At 36.6% G+C, this 16,312-nt stretch overlaps 1 protein-coding gene across 1 annotated transcript in view; it reads right to left on the bottom strand.

Annotated features, from left to right (window-relative positions):
• Positions 1–16,312, bottom strand: part of LOC150099921 (uncharacterized) — a 121,981-nt gene that overhangs the window by 55,759 nt on the left and 49,910 nt on the right. The window contains exons 4-5 of the mRNA XM_090402414.1: positions 9,656–9,876; positions 4,709–4,819 (exon numbers count right to left, since the gene is read on the bottom strand). Of these exons, the coding sequence (XP_090258540.1) occupies positions 4,709–4,819; positions 9,656–9,876 (332 nt within the window). The remainder of the gene's footprint in view (positions 1–4,708; positions 4,820–9,655; positions 9,877–16,312) is intronic.

The following is a 16,312-nucleotide window of genomic DNA, read 5'->3' on the forward strand; positions in this document are numbered from 1 at the left end:
TACGGTTACTGATTTTATGATTTTCATTAAAAACTGCTCAATAAAAGTTCATTATTGTTCTACTGTATTTGTATTTTCACTTATCTGGTAAAATATTATTTCATAATGACTTCATTTCAAACTGTTTTCATTAGCACTCCACATTCCAGGAAAGTACCCTGAACTAAATAGGATATTAATATATAAATGGATGAATAACACCATTAAGTTTGAACTGCAAAAAAAGAAACAACTGTGGAGGGATTTAAAGACAAAGGTGACCTGCAGGCACACGAATGGTATAAAGCGCAGGCCAGAAGGGTAACGAGTGTGGTAAGAAAAGCAAAAGCGGATTATGAAAGGAAACTAGCTATGCAAGCTAAAGAGAATCCCAAACAGTTCTTTCAATATGCTGCAAGTAAAAGAAAAACTGTACATGGCAGAATGATTTTAAGAAATGCTGATGGCAAGGAGGTTACTGAATCAGTCAATATAGTGGAATTACTGAGTGAGCACTTTGCAAGAGTATATCATCCAGGTGGTGACATTGAAAGAATGAAGGAACCATTAGTTTATACGGGAATTGTGGTGAATGAAGTGGATGTGAATAGTTCTATTACAGAACCTTCATGTCAATACATCTGTGGGAATGGATGGTATACCGGCACGGGTCTTACGTGAAGTGGCTATAGAATTCTATAAAAATCAGTGCCTTGACCATGTTTTTTAATCTGAGTCTCGGGTCTGGTTTAGTCCCGAAGGTGTAGAAAGAGGGGAAAGTGGTTCCACTGCATAAAGGAGGATCCAAGACTACTGTTGCAAATTACTGACCGATCAGCATATCCGGAGTCATTGTCAAGGTCTTGGAGAAAGTAGTCAAGGGAAAAATACAGGAATGGATTGATGAAAATGAGATACTGTATGGGGGACAGCCTGGCTTTGTGAAGGGTAGATCATGCCTCAGTAACTTGCTCAAGTTGTATAACACAGTGACGGCTGAACTGGTTAAGGGTAATGGGTTTACAGTGATACTACTGGACCTGGCTAAGGCATTTGACAGGATACCTCATGGAATTCTAATCTGTAAACTGCAACATATGGGAATGGATATAGGGTTGGTGAGATGGATAGGTGGGTGGTTGATGGGGAGATATCAGAGAGTAGTTTATTCAGGAGTAGAGTCCAACAGATGGCCTGTGACTAGTGGTGTGCTGCAGGGTTCTGTTCTTGGACCACTGTGGTTAATTTGTTCATTAACGATATAGGGAAGGATCTAAGAGAAACAGTTCATTTGTTCGCTGATGATGCAAAGTTGGGTAGGGCAATAGTGAATGCAGAAGATGTCAAAATCTTGCAGGATGATTTGGATAGATTGGAGGTCTGGGCTAAGGAGAATGGATGTCAATTTAATGTGACAAAATGTAAGGTTAGGTAATTTGGGGTGAAAAGATTAGCAGCAGTATACCACATGGAACTGTACTCCAGGAGATTGATGAGGCCAAGGACTTGGGAGTGTTGGTGGATAGGGAGATAAAGTTTAGGTGCACATTGCAAAAGTGGCTAAATCCGCTCATCAAATCACTTGGTTGCTGAAGAATACTTTAACGAGCAGAGATAAGCAAGTTATTGTTCCTCTGTACCGAGCCTTGATAAGACCTCATCTCGACTACTGTGCCCAGATTTAGTCATCTAGGTTTCTTCTTGATGGGGAGGAGGTTGAGAGGATCCAGAGGCGAGTGACCAAGATGATAGCAGGTCTATGGAATGAAACTTATGAGAACAGGTTGAAAATTTTGTGGGTTGCAGAAATTGGTTGATAGGCAGAAAAGAGGAGATATGATTGAGACATTCAAATTGCTGAAGGGCTTCTATAGGATTAAATCAGAGGATATTTTTGAGATCAGGACTGGTGGTGGGAGGACTAGGGGACATCTATGGAAGCCGGGCAGAAGTGTGGTTAGTAAGAGTGTTAAAGCTGGGTTCTTTACTTTTAGAGTGATAAATGGGTGGAATAAGTTGCCAGAATCTGTTGTGGTTGCTATGACAGTGAATGAGTTCAAGGCAAGGTATGATAGATACTGTGAATATGTCGAATAGTTGTGTGGACATGATGTTTAGGACCTCCCTTGATGAGTCTAAGGACTCCTTGGAGTCGCCCGTAGTAATAATAATAATAATAAATTTTCTTAAGTATCAAGAGCTAATAAGCTTCATTTCGGCAATGAAAACATTACTGAAATTAAGGGGATATTAAATACTACATAGTTTTAAAACCGAATAAGAAACTCAAAGATTGGAATCAGAGAGTTTCTTGCCGAATATAGTAAACTATAAAGTATCGGCGATCACTTGTTTTTACATTATGGAAAATACCTAAGAATAGCAATCTGAACTTTCCCCACCTTTGCAACGAGTCGTCCGGTATTGTACTACGTACTAGGGTCACTTGCATTAGCTCACGCTAAGTGATCGCCGATACTTTATAGTTTACTATATTCGGCAAGAAACTCTCTGATTCCAATCTTTGAGTTTCTTATTCGGTTTTAAAACTATGTGGGATTTAATATCCCCTTAATTTAAGTAATAAATTTTCTTTTCTATATGATACTCATTTGTTGATCATTTTCTATTTCAATTCCCCTGTATGCTCATATCTTGGTCCTGTAAAATCTTGCAGAGAGAAGGAATTTTGATAAAAAATTCCTTATTTGCTGATTTTACTAGAAAACGAACATCAATACAAAATACTTGTGGTTAATTAGCAATTTTTTTATGTTTATGTAGTATGGAAATAACTTAGAGTAAACTGTTAAATACTGTGACCACCAAATTTCTGTAGAGAACAAAGAAAGTTAAGTGTAAATGTAATTGTAACAAAGGAAAGTTCCAGACAAAGAAATATTCCAGACGGATTAACTTATGACCTAAGGCGATCACTATCACAAACGTCAAGTATGCATGGGGTTTCCCACCTTAATGCAGCGACATCAAGGTGGCTGGGAAAGCCCTTCCAAGAAAAATCCCGTGGAATGAATCGGTGGTAGTTCCAAGGTCGCAGGAAGAGAATAAAAAGAGGAAGGATCGATAGATCGAGTCTCCTTTTTCCCACAGGTAGTTGAGAAGGCTCTTTCTTGTTGGTGGCTTGTGGTGCGCACTTTTGATTTTGTCGTCGCCTTTACCCAGACACTGTTCCGGCTCTCGACTGCAGTCCTAGATGCAAGGAATTCCACTGTGTCTTGCTGATTCAAGGTCGCAGATCCACGTCCTGCCAACAGATGTCCGGAAGTGATAGAAGGCTCGATTATTCAATAACGATGGTCAGTTCCGAAATTCCAGCCTCCAAGTTTTCTAAAGGTCTCTGTTGACGAAATATCTTCGATATCGTAAAAGGTGCCCGGTAATGAGCTATAACAGAAGATAAAAGATGAAGATAACGATCTAAAGGATCTAATATTGCAGACTAGATGACTAAAAAGTAAGGCCTTGTATAGGAAATTTTTAGAATTGAGATTTGTGGAAGAAATTGCTATTGTATTGAAATTTTGTTAGAGTTAAGAACAGTAATAAGGACTCTAGGTCGTGAGTAAAATTTTGTGAAATAGCCTGCTGAGTTATGTGTGTTAAATTAGAGTTAGCATGTGTGAAGATTTAGAGTGCGTGATATGATTTAATGTCTGAGTTAAAATATGATACAGTATGCACAAGTCTGTTTTAGAGTATGAATAATTTATAGGAATAATCAGTGCATTAGTCAAATTGTTTAAAGAAGAAATTGTAAAGCTAGGTTGATTAATTTGAATCTAAGCTACTATTGCTAAAAAGTATAGAGCCTGATAGAGTTTTTTTGAATGTTTAGCGTTAACTTTTTTGTACTTTCAATTAGAATGAATAAATTGTTTTGTTTGTCAAATAATTTGCCTGATTCCTGCATACCAATGCACTGCTCATAAAAATCGAACCTGTATGATCTAAGGGGATAGTTTACCACGACTGTAGAATTGAGTTTTACATTGCTTGATAGAATGTTGAGAACTAGAAGTATTTCTTTGCTAAGCAAAGTGTTTTTTCTTTGGGAAGGGTATTTAAATCTTATCTGAGACTCCTGATGGTGCAGTCGAAATAAAAAAATAAATTTTCAGGAGTCAAAATTGAAGAAATACGCTTGCTGTTATAACAAAGGAATTTGGCTCTAACGCGAGGCAAGTTCCCAAGTTATAAAATTACGAGACGTGAATAGCATAGATGCAACCTTGAGAAAGGGGGAGGGTCAAAAGGCTACGAGTAAGGATTAAGAATAAGTAACTAGATCAAGCAACGGATTATATACTCGGAGTTACGACTGTTAAGGATAAAGTCAAGTAAAGTAAAGTTAAATCAAAGTTAAGATAAGTGGAATAAAAATTAGGAACTGTAATAAAATTTTACAATGCCGCAGAAACAAAACTTTAATATAAAATTTAATATAATCACGTAAAATTAACAGTCCAATCTTAAGATGTACTATCAACAAAAATATAATCAAATAGGACTTATCTAGTGATCTGTATGTTTCTGCATGGAAATTTATAAATATTTAAATGTTGGAATATGGTGTTATGACACAAAAACGTTTTAAATAGTCAATGAAGTTAACATTATAGGTGCTATCATTAACATTATAACCACAATAAAATTAAGGTCAATCTCTAAAGCATACTTCACATATCCAGTTACACTTAAAACAGCTTACTTTGGTTTTGGTTTCAGTGGTTTCTGAACACATTGACGAGCAATCTCTATTGCCTGGGCTGTATACCATTGTTGAAATAATTTTGGAAAATTACAATCCTTGTGTTCCACTCTGTAAAGAAAATATGAGATTTATATATATTAAATATATTATCACAATGGTTTTGAACATTGATTATAACCAGATAGCAATTAATATGTAAAGTGGCAAATGCTAAGTATATATATGTTACCGCTAAAGTGCGAAAACCGTTAATGTGCACATTACCTAGCTAATCTGCAGATTAACTGATTTGCTCCGTTAACGTGCGGAATCAAGAGTTTTCCGCATTTTACCTAGGTAATGTGCACATTAACGGCTTCCGTATCGTAAAGTTCAAAAATTTGTTTCTCTCATTTCCTTTCCCTACTCCTTCCCCCCTCTCCCTCCACTTTTAGTTTGGTTTTTTAATAAGTAAACATAATTTTATCATATGTTTTTTTCTTAATTGTAATAATATTTTAAACCGTTTGATTCCTTGTATTATATTAATTGATTGATGATTGATTCTATCAACTAATTTGTTGATTGTTTGATTGTATTAACTTGATTCTTTAGATATCAAAAAATAAATAAATAACATTATCTTAATTTAAACATACAGAAAAGTTGCTGTTGTTCCAGCAAAGATCTTATTTTCACTTTAACGAGTGCCTAGTAGGTAATGTGCAGATTACCTAGGTAATTTGAGAAATGAAACAATTTTCCGCACATTAACGGATCACCGTAGTTAATCTGCACAATACCTAGATAATCTCAGAATAACTGATTTCTGCACTTTAGCGGTAACATATATATATATATATATAAGTTTTGTACCTATAAGTTTTTGTTAAATTTTTCATACAAAACAGTATAAAACCTGTAGTAGAACAAACAACTATATGTGAGTTAGGGATCAGAAAGAGAGGAAAAGAGCAACAAAAATCTGTAGTTTGCAAATTTTGGGAAATACTGATTGTAGGCTGGTTGTTTATAGAGGTAAAGAGAATTGCAGAAGGAAAGATGGCGTGAGTTTGAAGCTGGAATTTACGTTCTGGGAAACATGTCTCTTATGCTTGAAAAATTTTGGCAAAAAAAAAAGGAAGAAATATGGATAATAATAATTCACTGAATACCACCTATGGAAATAGCTATTAGTGAATTCGCAGATCAAACAAAAAGAACTACCACAGCAAAGGCATTGAGTCATACAGTGATCAGTAATTAGCCACCTGCAGAATTAAAGATTTTCAGAGAGGTTTTAAGTGTACAACCCAAATGAAGGAGCATTATCTTAAAGAAGACTCTGATATCCTAATAAAGTTAACGAAGATGATTAGGTTATCTAACTTGTAATGGGAAAAAAAAAAAAAAGATGACAAGCAGATCAGCATTTAACAGACTTATGGTAGCAGATATCCCTGAAGTTTTGAATGTTTGTGTACTGTTAAGTAGTAAAACTATGGAGAGGATCTGTCATTAACAATGAACAAATCATAATGGGAACTTACTCTGAAGACTAACAATTTCAGAATTCTATCAAACACCTTACAAATGTCATATGCAATAACTAATCTTTCTTAAACATGACAAATGCTCTGAAATGGTGTAAATAAGATTGGTTACTGCCTTAACTTGAATGTGAAAAAGGTGCAAAGACCTCTTTTTCATATCGAAATAAATTCCACACAAAATACGAGGGTGGCCTGAAAGTTCTCAGCCTAACAATGAAAAAAATGAATTTATAATTTCAAAATTATTCTTATTTTTCAATATAATCTCCCTTAAAACTAATACATTTATCCCAGCGATGCTCCAGCACCATTATCCCATCCCTGTAGTGGTTCTCAGTAAGATCTGCAAAATACCCCTCTACAGCTGCAATCACCTCTTGATTTGAAGAAAAATGCTGACCAGCAAGAAGTCAGAGGGAGCCAAATCTGGGGAAAAGGGTGGATGTTCCAACAATTTATAGTGCAGATCCCTTAATTTTCCCCTTGCCAAAACACCTTTGTGGGCAAGGGCATTGTCCTGATGAAAGATGATTTTTCTTCTGCAAACCGGGTCTTTTCTCAAGAATTTTTTCATCTAGTCAGGTTAAAAGATTACAATAACATTCCCCAGTTATTGTTTTACCCTTTTCAAGATAATTAATAAACAAAATGCAGCACCCCAAAACACCAATGCCGTGACCCTTCCTGCTGATGGAACCGACTTTGTCTTCATTGGTGCTGAACAATTGGCTTCTGTCACAATTTCGACTTGCTATATCATTATGTTTTGGTTTAGGATAATACAGAATACAATTTGGTTTGACTAAATCCCAAACTGTCAGCTCATCTACATTTATTTACATGCTGCATAAAAATTATGAGCAATTTCATAATTGATTGCTGTTTGGATTCTGGTGTGTAATGGTGAATCCAAGTCTCATCCATAGTAATAAATTGCACAAAATCAGTTTTATTCTTGTTAAAATGATCCAAGCACTGTTCAGAGATTTTCATGAAATTTTCATGTACCAATTTAGAAAAAAAAATCTTGCCGATAATGCTGCCATCTATGATCAAAGCCAAGAACTTTTCAGATCGCCCTCCTATACATCGCATACAGGAAACGTGGAAGAACCTATAAGCAAATCAATATTTGCTTATAGGTTTAGAAATATTCAGAATGTAGGCAAGGGTTGAGAAAGGAGTGTATGGACGTTTTCTTGAAAAGCTGGAGGTTATAGCTGCTAGGGAACAATTATGACCTCTAAATGTTCCAAATGTTCTAAATGTTCCAAAAACAAAGGCAGATGAAATGAAAAGAGAAGCAGAAAGTATGGCATATTTGTAGCTGGTTGTAAAGGATGCTAGGTAGCAGTTCATGTTTTAATAGGATTGGCTTAAATAGATTTAAAGACATACAGGCTTGAATGTCTTTTACCTGGCTTGTTTAACCAAGTGCTACTCCAGACAGCATGAACATTTCGACTTGCTGTACCATCATATCATTATGTTTTGGTTTAGGCCAGTGTTTCTCAATGTGGGGCATATGCCCCACAGGGGGACAATTTGAATATTTTGGGGGGCAATTGGAAAATGTACATGTACATATTTATATTATACTTTTTCAGAACTTGGCTGACTGTTATGCTAGAGGGGTGGGGGCATCAAAATCTTTGAGACGTTGAGGTGGGGCATGATCCAAAAAAGGTTGAGAAACACTGGTTTAGGCTAATACAGATTACAATTTGGTTTGACTAAATCCCAAACTGTCAGCTCATCTAACCACTCAGCCAGCCTGGCTGGCCGAGAGGTTAATGTATCTGCTCTCCAGCCAAAAGGCTGCGGGTTTGAATACCGGCATGGGCATGGATGTTTGTGATTGTCTTTGGAAATACTAGTAGTGGTCGGCAGTAGATGGCATTGGTGTAGTTGTGGTCAGTTAGTGGATTGAGTTGTGGAGACAGTTGTAGAGCAGGTGCCCTCCCTCGTTGAGTCTTTGGACTCCCTGGAGGTATCAAATAATAATAATAATAATAATAACAGTAACTCGTCATGAGTACAAGAAGAAATTTGCAAGTACTTCCAGACAAATCGCATACTATGTTTTGATCTGCAGTCAATTGTGCTAATGCAAATATTATCAATGTAAATGAATAAGTACCTATCCTAAGAGTAGGCTTATTGCTGTAAACATACATTATTGATAAAGCACACTCTTGACAAGTTTATTGTTTAATGGGTAAGAAAAACTAGTAAGAATATCAGAAGTTATGCTTAGATTATAAGATAGAATTATAGGAGATTTAAAGTAGAATTACTTGTAATTATCAAAGACTTGAAATTTCATTGTATCAATGCTTATATATAAATTGAACAGTGTATATAGAGTTCTAGGCTTAAATAAATTGACTTGTGAATGATACAATGAAACTGATCTGTCAATGCACTGATTCGACAAAATTACGAACCTGTATAAATCTGACTAATAATCTGACATGGATTCCTGCTCATGTAGGCATTGATTACAATGAAGCAGCTGAGAAATTAGCAAAAGAGGCCAGAGAACTCAACCAAGAAACTCACGTGATAACTTTTGCTGATGCTAATGCACTAGCAAAAGCTAAACTAATTCCACTGAAGTCAGTGATACAACATCAAATTCCCGAAATCGATGCTGACAGAAAGACCTCCACCATGATAGCAAGACCACGAACAGGACATTATAGAGGAATGAAGATCAATACAGATGATACGAGAACATATAGAAACTGCAACAACTGCCCCAATACTGAACTGACACCCACTCAGATCTTTACCTGTCCAGCATTTAAAGCAGCCTTGCAAGAAATAGATCCTAATCCTGAATAACAGCTCTATACAAACAAAATCATCGATAGCCAAAGCAGTTCAAGGAGTACACGGAAACATCTAAGACTCTTCAAAGGACAAGACAACAACAACAACGGGGAAAGTATTTAAGATATGCTAAATGATAAGTTAAAGCCACGGCTGGGATAAATAGGTAAAGGTAATTTCAATCTCTTTTTACTTATTAAAGGTAAGAGCTAGCAGGGAATAATATCTTCTTTATCTTTGTTTATATTTCTTACAAACTCATACCCAATAAGTAGATGAACTGGTATAGTCGTAAAACAAATAAATTTGTTAAACTACAGAGTGTGAAGTAAAGTGGAATATTTCCAATGGCGCAGTTGACATAAAATAAGATAAAGTAGATTATAGCAGCACCACAACCACGTATCTACAAATCTGCATAACTAGAATCTGTGCATATGTTAAGGACTTTCTATTTCCAATATGTTTCTAATAATATATTTTAATCATTCCATATATGCTTATATATTATAAAATATATTGAATGATTCATAAAATATTCAAAATAATAATGAAATTCAATAAATAAACTACTTACTGTATCTGTTCCTCAGGATATCTATCAGGAACTGTAATTTTTACTACTAAATGATACTGATGTTGTGTAATTTTTAAATTAATGGATGATGTCTTCTGTTTAAGTTTCAGTTCATCTTTTTCACTTATTAATTCTTTCTTAATGGAAGCTATTTCTTCACTGCACACACACAAAGGATTCTCTTCCAAAAAATTCCTTATAAAATGAAACAGCATCAGAACCTATAACCATAAATAAACATTCTCTTATTAATCATTACCAGATTAATATTCATACTGCCAAAATAAAATAATGCTTTAGATATCCTAAAATATATTTTCACCATATTTTCATTGAATACAACATTTGTGATTAACTGAGTCTTAGTTACCCACAACAAGGCAGCTGCTGATATGTCAGGATTGTTTTTGAATGCACGATGTTCATTAGATCATTAATGATCTAACCCAAACCTTCCTGGCTGAGCAATTTGACTAGGAATGGTTTGCCAGAAAAGAGATTTAATCCTTTTTTTCAGGCGAAACTAGGTTAAATGTTCTTAGAGTAGCACAGTTACACACATACGCAGCTTAAATTTTTTTCCTATACAAACAAGCAAACTGATAACATATGCAACAGACCTGGGAAAAAGATTAGTCATGTGATCTTAATGAAACTCAGTTTATGAAAGCTAACTTGCTCAGCCAGAAGAAGCAATGAAAGACCACATGAATAAAACACAATGGGATTAGACAATTACACCCAAAAATGTTAACTTACCTATTCAGAGAGAAATACATTTGTATATTTCATATAAGACATGTTTTGAAATTTAGTAGCAACAGAGAATTCAGGAAGTGAAAAACTAGAGAAATATACAATAAGAGAAGCACTAAAAACTCTACATAGTTTATTTCAAAAACCAACATAAATATCTCAGATAAAGAAGAAATCCTGAAAAGAAATATTTGTCCCACTTGCTATAAGGCTTGAGTATGCAACAGTGAACAAAACATTCCATCACCCTGTGAACACTTCAACTTTAAATCCTCCTATCACAACCACTTTTCAAAATAGCTTGGTTCAACGAGGACCATTATCTCAGGGACACTTTGTCTGTTCAGATTGCCAGGGAATTATTACCACTATTACTGAATCTTTGTGTTCACTGCCATGCAAAACATCCAATGCTGAAGTTTATACTGAGCAGGAACAAGCATGACGGACTACTGAAGAGAAACATTCTGCAACTTTCAACGTTCCTATAACATCCAACCATCAAAATATCTTAGTCCACCAGGATAATCATCTCAAAGACACTTTGTCTGCCCAGAATATTTTAACACCTCTATTGGTCTTGATGTTGCACCATGCAAAACATCCCATTGCTGTTAATGCTGAAATCTGTACTGGCAGATTTCTGGATGAAGAGCAGAAGTCTTCGCTATAAGTAATTACCTAACACAAATTGTACATCTACCCACTCCATTCTACAAATACTCTGGATCTCTTTTTTAACCAGTTCTCCTTCCAGATACACCCAAAGAGGTCACCTCTCCTCTCAGCAACTCAGACCACAATCTCATACCTCTCACAGAATGTCCCTCCTTCAACCGCTCCCAACCCCACATCCTCTGGCACTGCAAAGAAACCAATTGGGATGACCTTCAGAATTTCTACTCCTTTCCTTGTCTGACTATTGCTTCCACTCACCTGACCCCAATACCTGCTGTGAACGAGTCATAGAAATTATTTTCACCTGTATGAAGGCCTTCCTTCCCCCATTCAACCTATAATCCACATCCACTTTCCAAGCCCTGGTTCAACGAAAATGTGTTAATGCAGTCAAAGAAAAAACTTCAGCTTACTGCATTTAGCTCGAATGAAGAACGCTGGGTTCATACTCTGCCTATAACAAAGCATGCAACATATGCAAATCAGCCATCAATAGATCCAAATCCAATTTCATAAAGGCAACCAGCAGAAAACTCTCCTCCTGTTCAAATGGAAGCTGTGTCTTCTGGTCATTTGCTAAGGCTACTGGATGCAACTTCTGCTCCCCTGCACTTTCACCTCTGTCTCATCCTGATGGCACCACTTTTAGTTCACTCAAAGATAAAGCTGACCTCCTGGGCATCACTCTTTTCCTCAAACTCCTGCATAAATGGACATGGGAAATCACCTCCTACCATACTGTACTCCAAGCACTGTATGCCTCCTATAGTTTTTCAACAAAAAGTCATCAGAAAACTACTACTACTACTCAGATACCATTCTGATGGTATCTCCCCAATTGTTCTCAAACACTGTGCTCCAGGGCTAACATCCGTCCTGCATTATCTCTATAATTTATTATACATATCTGGTGCTTATTCCAATGTATGGAAGCAATCTCATATTTATCCGATTCCAAAAAAGAGTGACAGAAGTCTGCCGTCAAACTACCGACCAATTGCCATCACCTCTATCCTCTCCAAAATAATGGAAAAAATCATCAATAACCAACTCCTCCACTACTTAGAGGCCCATAAATTAATCAGTGACCAACAGTACAGATTCCATCATTCAAGATCCACAGCTAACCTTGTAGCTTACATCACTCACCATTAGACACATAACATGGAAAGGTTTGGAGAAAATTGTGTTGTCACCCTTGACATTTCCAAAGCTTTCACCCATATGCGGCATCGAGGCCTGCTAAACAAACTGCCATCGTTTGGTCTCCCTGCCACTCTCTGTAATTAGGTAGCCTGCTTTCTCTCTAGTCATTCTCTGTGAATCATGGTAGATGTCTCCCTCTCTTCGAGCTTCCAACAATGCTGGAGTATCTCAAGACTATGTCCAATCACCTATTCTCTTTCTACTATACATAAATGACCTGCTCACAAAAACTACTAATCCACAGCTTTGCAGATGACATTACTCTCCAGTCATCTTACTAATTTGACAAACCATGCAGTACTCTGACATCCTAGGCTACAAGGTCATCTACAACTAGTGCCTTGTCTTAAAAAATTGATCTCCTATAATGGGACAATGACAACCTTATGCTCATAGCCACCAAAGCAGCCTTGCTTTCATCATCATCATCAAATTCCTGACATGTATCCTCAAGAGGTGTACAGGATATGATAGTACAACGTGAAAAACTTACATCACCACTAACTTCCTATGTACAATTTTCCTCCAAATCAATCTGTTACCTGCCAAGATTCCAACATTATCAGATCTTATATTTCTGTCTTCTAAGGAACTTTTTACTATATCAATTCACCTATATCTTGGTCTTCATCTGGGTCTTTTTTTCTGCCAACCTGGCAGAAACATTTGTGTTGCTAATCTTTCCTCTCCCATTCTGTTTAAGTGACCATACAACTTGAAATTAGCTCTGCTAACATATTCCTGGATGCTAACAATGTCATGTTCTTTCTTAATATCCTCATTTTCAATATGATATTGCCACTGATGCCATCTGTTCCAGCCTCTAATCTTTATCAGGACTCTTATATCTGCGGTTTCTAGTCTTTAGCTAAGTGTTTTACTCTAACCCGGCTCTCAGATTCATAAGTGAAAATTGGTTTGAACACCTTGTATACAGTTAATTTAGTGGTTTGACTAATTTCTCTTTTATTCCATATAAATTTATTCAGTTGACTTCTTACCATACCAGCTTTGTTGATTCTGTTGTCTATTTCCATACTTAATTTACAATCTTCACTAAAAATCATGTTTAAATAGCTGAAATGTTTTACTTGTTCTATAGGTTCTCTATTCACAATACAGTTGTGAATATTGTTGTTGTTGCTTGTTATTGCTGACCTTCATACCATATTTATTACAACAGTTATTCAATTAGTAAGAGAATCTTGCAGACTTGTAGCAGATTTATTTAGAAGTATAGCATCATCTGCATAAAGCAAAGAGCTGAGATTAACATCTCTCTAATTTTGATATTAGGTTTAATACCACTTTCCTTCATAATGTGATCCATATAGATAATAAATAACAGAGGGGATAATGTATATCATTGTCTGACACCAGATTTAACATAAAACCATCTTCTTGTACTTCCTTCAATTCTAACTGCTGATTCCTTCAATTCTAACTGCTGAAATAAAGACTAAGTATTGCTTAATATAATGCCCTATTGACACCATATAACTGTAGCATTTTTGTTACAAATCTTTGTTATATTCCCATGATTTCTCAACTATTTCTTGTAAAGTGAAAATCTGATCCTGACAGCCTCTATTTGGCCTGAATCCAGCTTGTTCTTCATCATGCTTCCCTTCCACAATCTTTCTCAACTGTCCTGTTCTAAAACTCTTTCATTCTCACTCTCAAACTCACTCTCTCAGTCTTGCCTTTTCTCATGCAAAAGAGATCCCAGCTCACCTACCCTTACCCTCAGTAATACACAAAATCACTAAACAAGATTAGATGTTTCTGCTTGGACTAACACTTATCTCCAGTCTTTCCTGGCATAAACACATCACAACAACAGCCTCCTCAGCATCCAAGAAACTTGGCATTCTATTTTGTTCAAGACTCTATTTTACACCCAAACAAATTTTTATTATATACAAATCCCAAATCCACTGATGGTTAGAATACTGCTAACATGTTTAGGGTGGTGCACCTAAAACTTCCCTTAAAATTCTTGCCATCATCCAGAGGCATGTGATTAGGCTCATATATGATACCTCTCTTACAGACTCGCTTCAACGTCTATCTTGCAGGCACAGTGTTTCAGCACTGTGTCTATTCTGCAGGTACTTCCATGGTCACTGCTTCAGTGAATTGGCAACACCATTCCTCCACTTCCTGTTGCACCTGTTATTATAATAGTTGTAGCAAACACACTATACCTGCTTCTATTACTTTTATTCATCCTCTTTTATTCCATCCACCTCTGTCCACTGGAACAGCCTTCATCATGAAGTACTCCCAAACACTCAACCTTCAACTGTTAAAAAAAATATATATCAATAAACTCCTATCTCAGTACTCACCTGCAACCCCCCCCCCCACACACACACAGAGCATTGATGTGCTTATAGGTCCTCAACCTCTCATGTATGGGATTAATATAAAAAAAAAAAAAAAGTCAAGAACAGTGTTGATTCCAAAGAAGGAAGGTGCATCTATACCCTCAGACTACCATCTGTTTACAATTACTCCTGTTTTCTAATATCTCTTTCATAAAGTGTTAGGTAGATGTCTGCAGTCATACATCCAACATGATTTTAATCAGAGATCCTTCAACCCTGCAGATGGCTGTGCCAAGAATATCTTCATTCTTTCCTCTGAATCCTGATGCCAACAACTTTGGTCTCTCTTTATGGCATCCCTGGACCTCTAAAAGGCTTTTGACAATGTCTCCCTTCAAACTACACTTCGAGCTCTGTCTATTGCAGGATGTCGAGAAGCTTTCCTCACTTACATGTCAGAGATTTACACTACAGATTTCTTTATCATCATTCTGGGCTTCAAATCAACATCCATCCCATCCCAGCGATTAGGGGTGTATGTTAAGGAGACTTTTTCTCCTATTTTTTTCAATTGTGTCATTGATGAGTTTCTTCACTCTCTTCCAAGCCATATTGGCTACTCTCTTGACACAACCACTGTTAATGCTATGGCATTTGCTGACGACCTCATACTCACAATCTCTACTAGAGAAAGCTTACAGGAACTCCCCAACCAAGTAGTTGACTTCTTTCAAATTTAAGGCTTAAACATGAATGTGGCAAAGTCAAGTATGCTTTCTCTTGTCCCATCAGGTAGAGAGAAAACATTGAAGTTTGAGGACATTGAGTTTTCCTTGCATGGCATGTCCTTGAATTCTATCTCTATACTAGAGGAATGAAGTGGAGATACACCAAGGTGTTCTGGTGATGGGAAAGAGGCCATTCCTCTTCCCCATCTGCTCTAGGATCTTTTCTTTTCTCTCTGTAAAGCTCCACTTTTACCTCAATAGAGGCTCTTCATTCTGATTTTTTTCCTTCTTCCTAGACTATCATAGATTGATTGATCTCATCCATCCCTTTAGGACAGGTAGAGTCCCCCAATGAGGGGTTTGCGACAAAATTAATGCAGCCGGTGTGTCACTCCTTGTTGCATCCCCTAAGGGTAGTGTGTTCATGACTGTAGTCCATGTGTGTTCATGGGGCCAGTTTGCCTACTTGTGGGATGAAAAATCCCAGATAAACTGGCAGAAAAAACCCTACTGTCCATGCCCAAGACCGGCTAACTTGTCTATGGCTGAGGAAGATCCTTAGGCTCCTCAAGTCGTCGACGGGAATCAAACCTAGAACATTCCTTCCCAAGGCATATAGTTGTGAAGTGCAAAGCCACTAAGCTAACCGTGTGGACTATCATAGATTAGCACCAGGTAAAGTCTATCTCTCTCTCTCTCTCAGTTGTTGATGGTGAAGTTTTTGTAGCATCTAGTGAAAACTTCTATATAAGCAATGCATTCTTCAATCAACATATTAAAACAGTATCGCAAATAGCCAAAATGTCTGAAGAGTTTATTTTGATGTTTGATATTTTTGTCTGCAAAATGGGATGAATATTTCACTGAGTCCTTTAAAGGGCTCCTTAAATTATTAAAGAAGTCCTTTAAAGCTTAAGTCTTGTAGGAATCTTTTAAAAATTGCCTAGATTACATAGCCT

Source organism: Typopeltis vanoorti, chromosome 13 (genome assembly GCF_054136105.1).
Source record: "Typopeltis vanoorti isolate ZY-2024b chromosome 13, IOZ_Tvanoo_1.0, whole genome shotgun sequence".
NCBI lineage: Eukaryota > Metazoa > Arthropoda > Arachnida > Uropygi > Thelyphonidae > Typopeltis > Typopeltis vanoorti.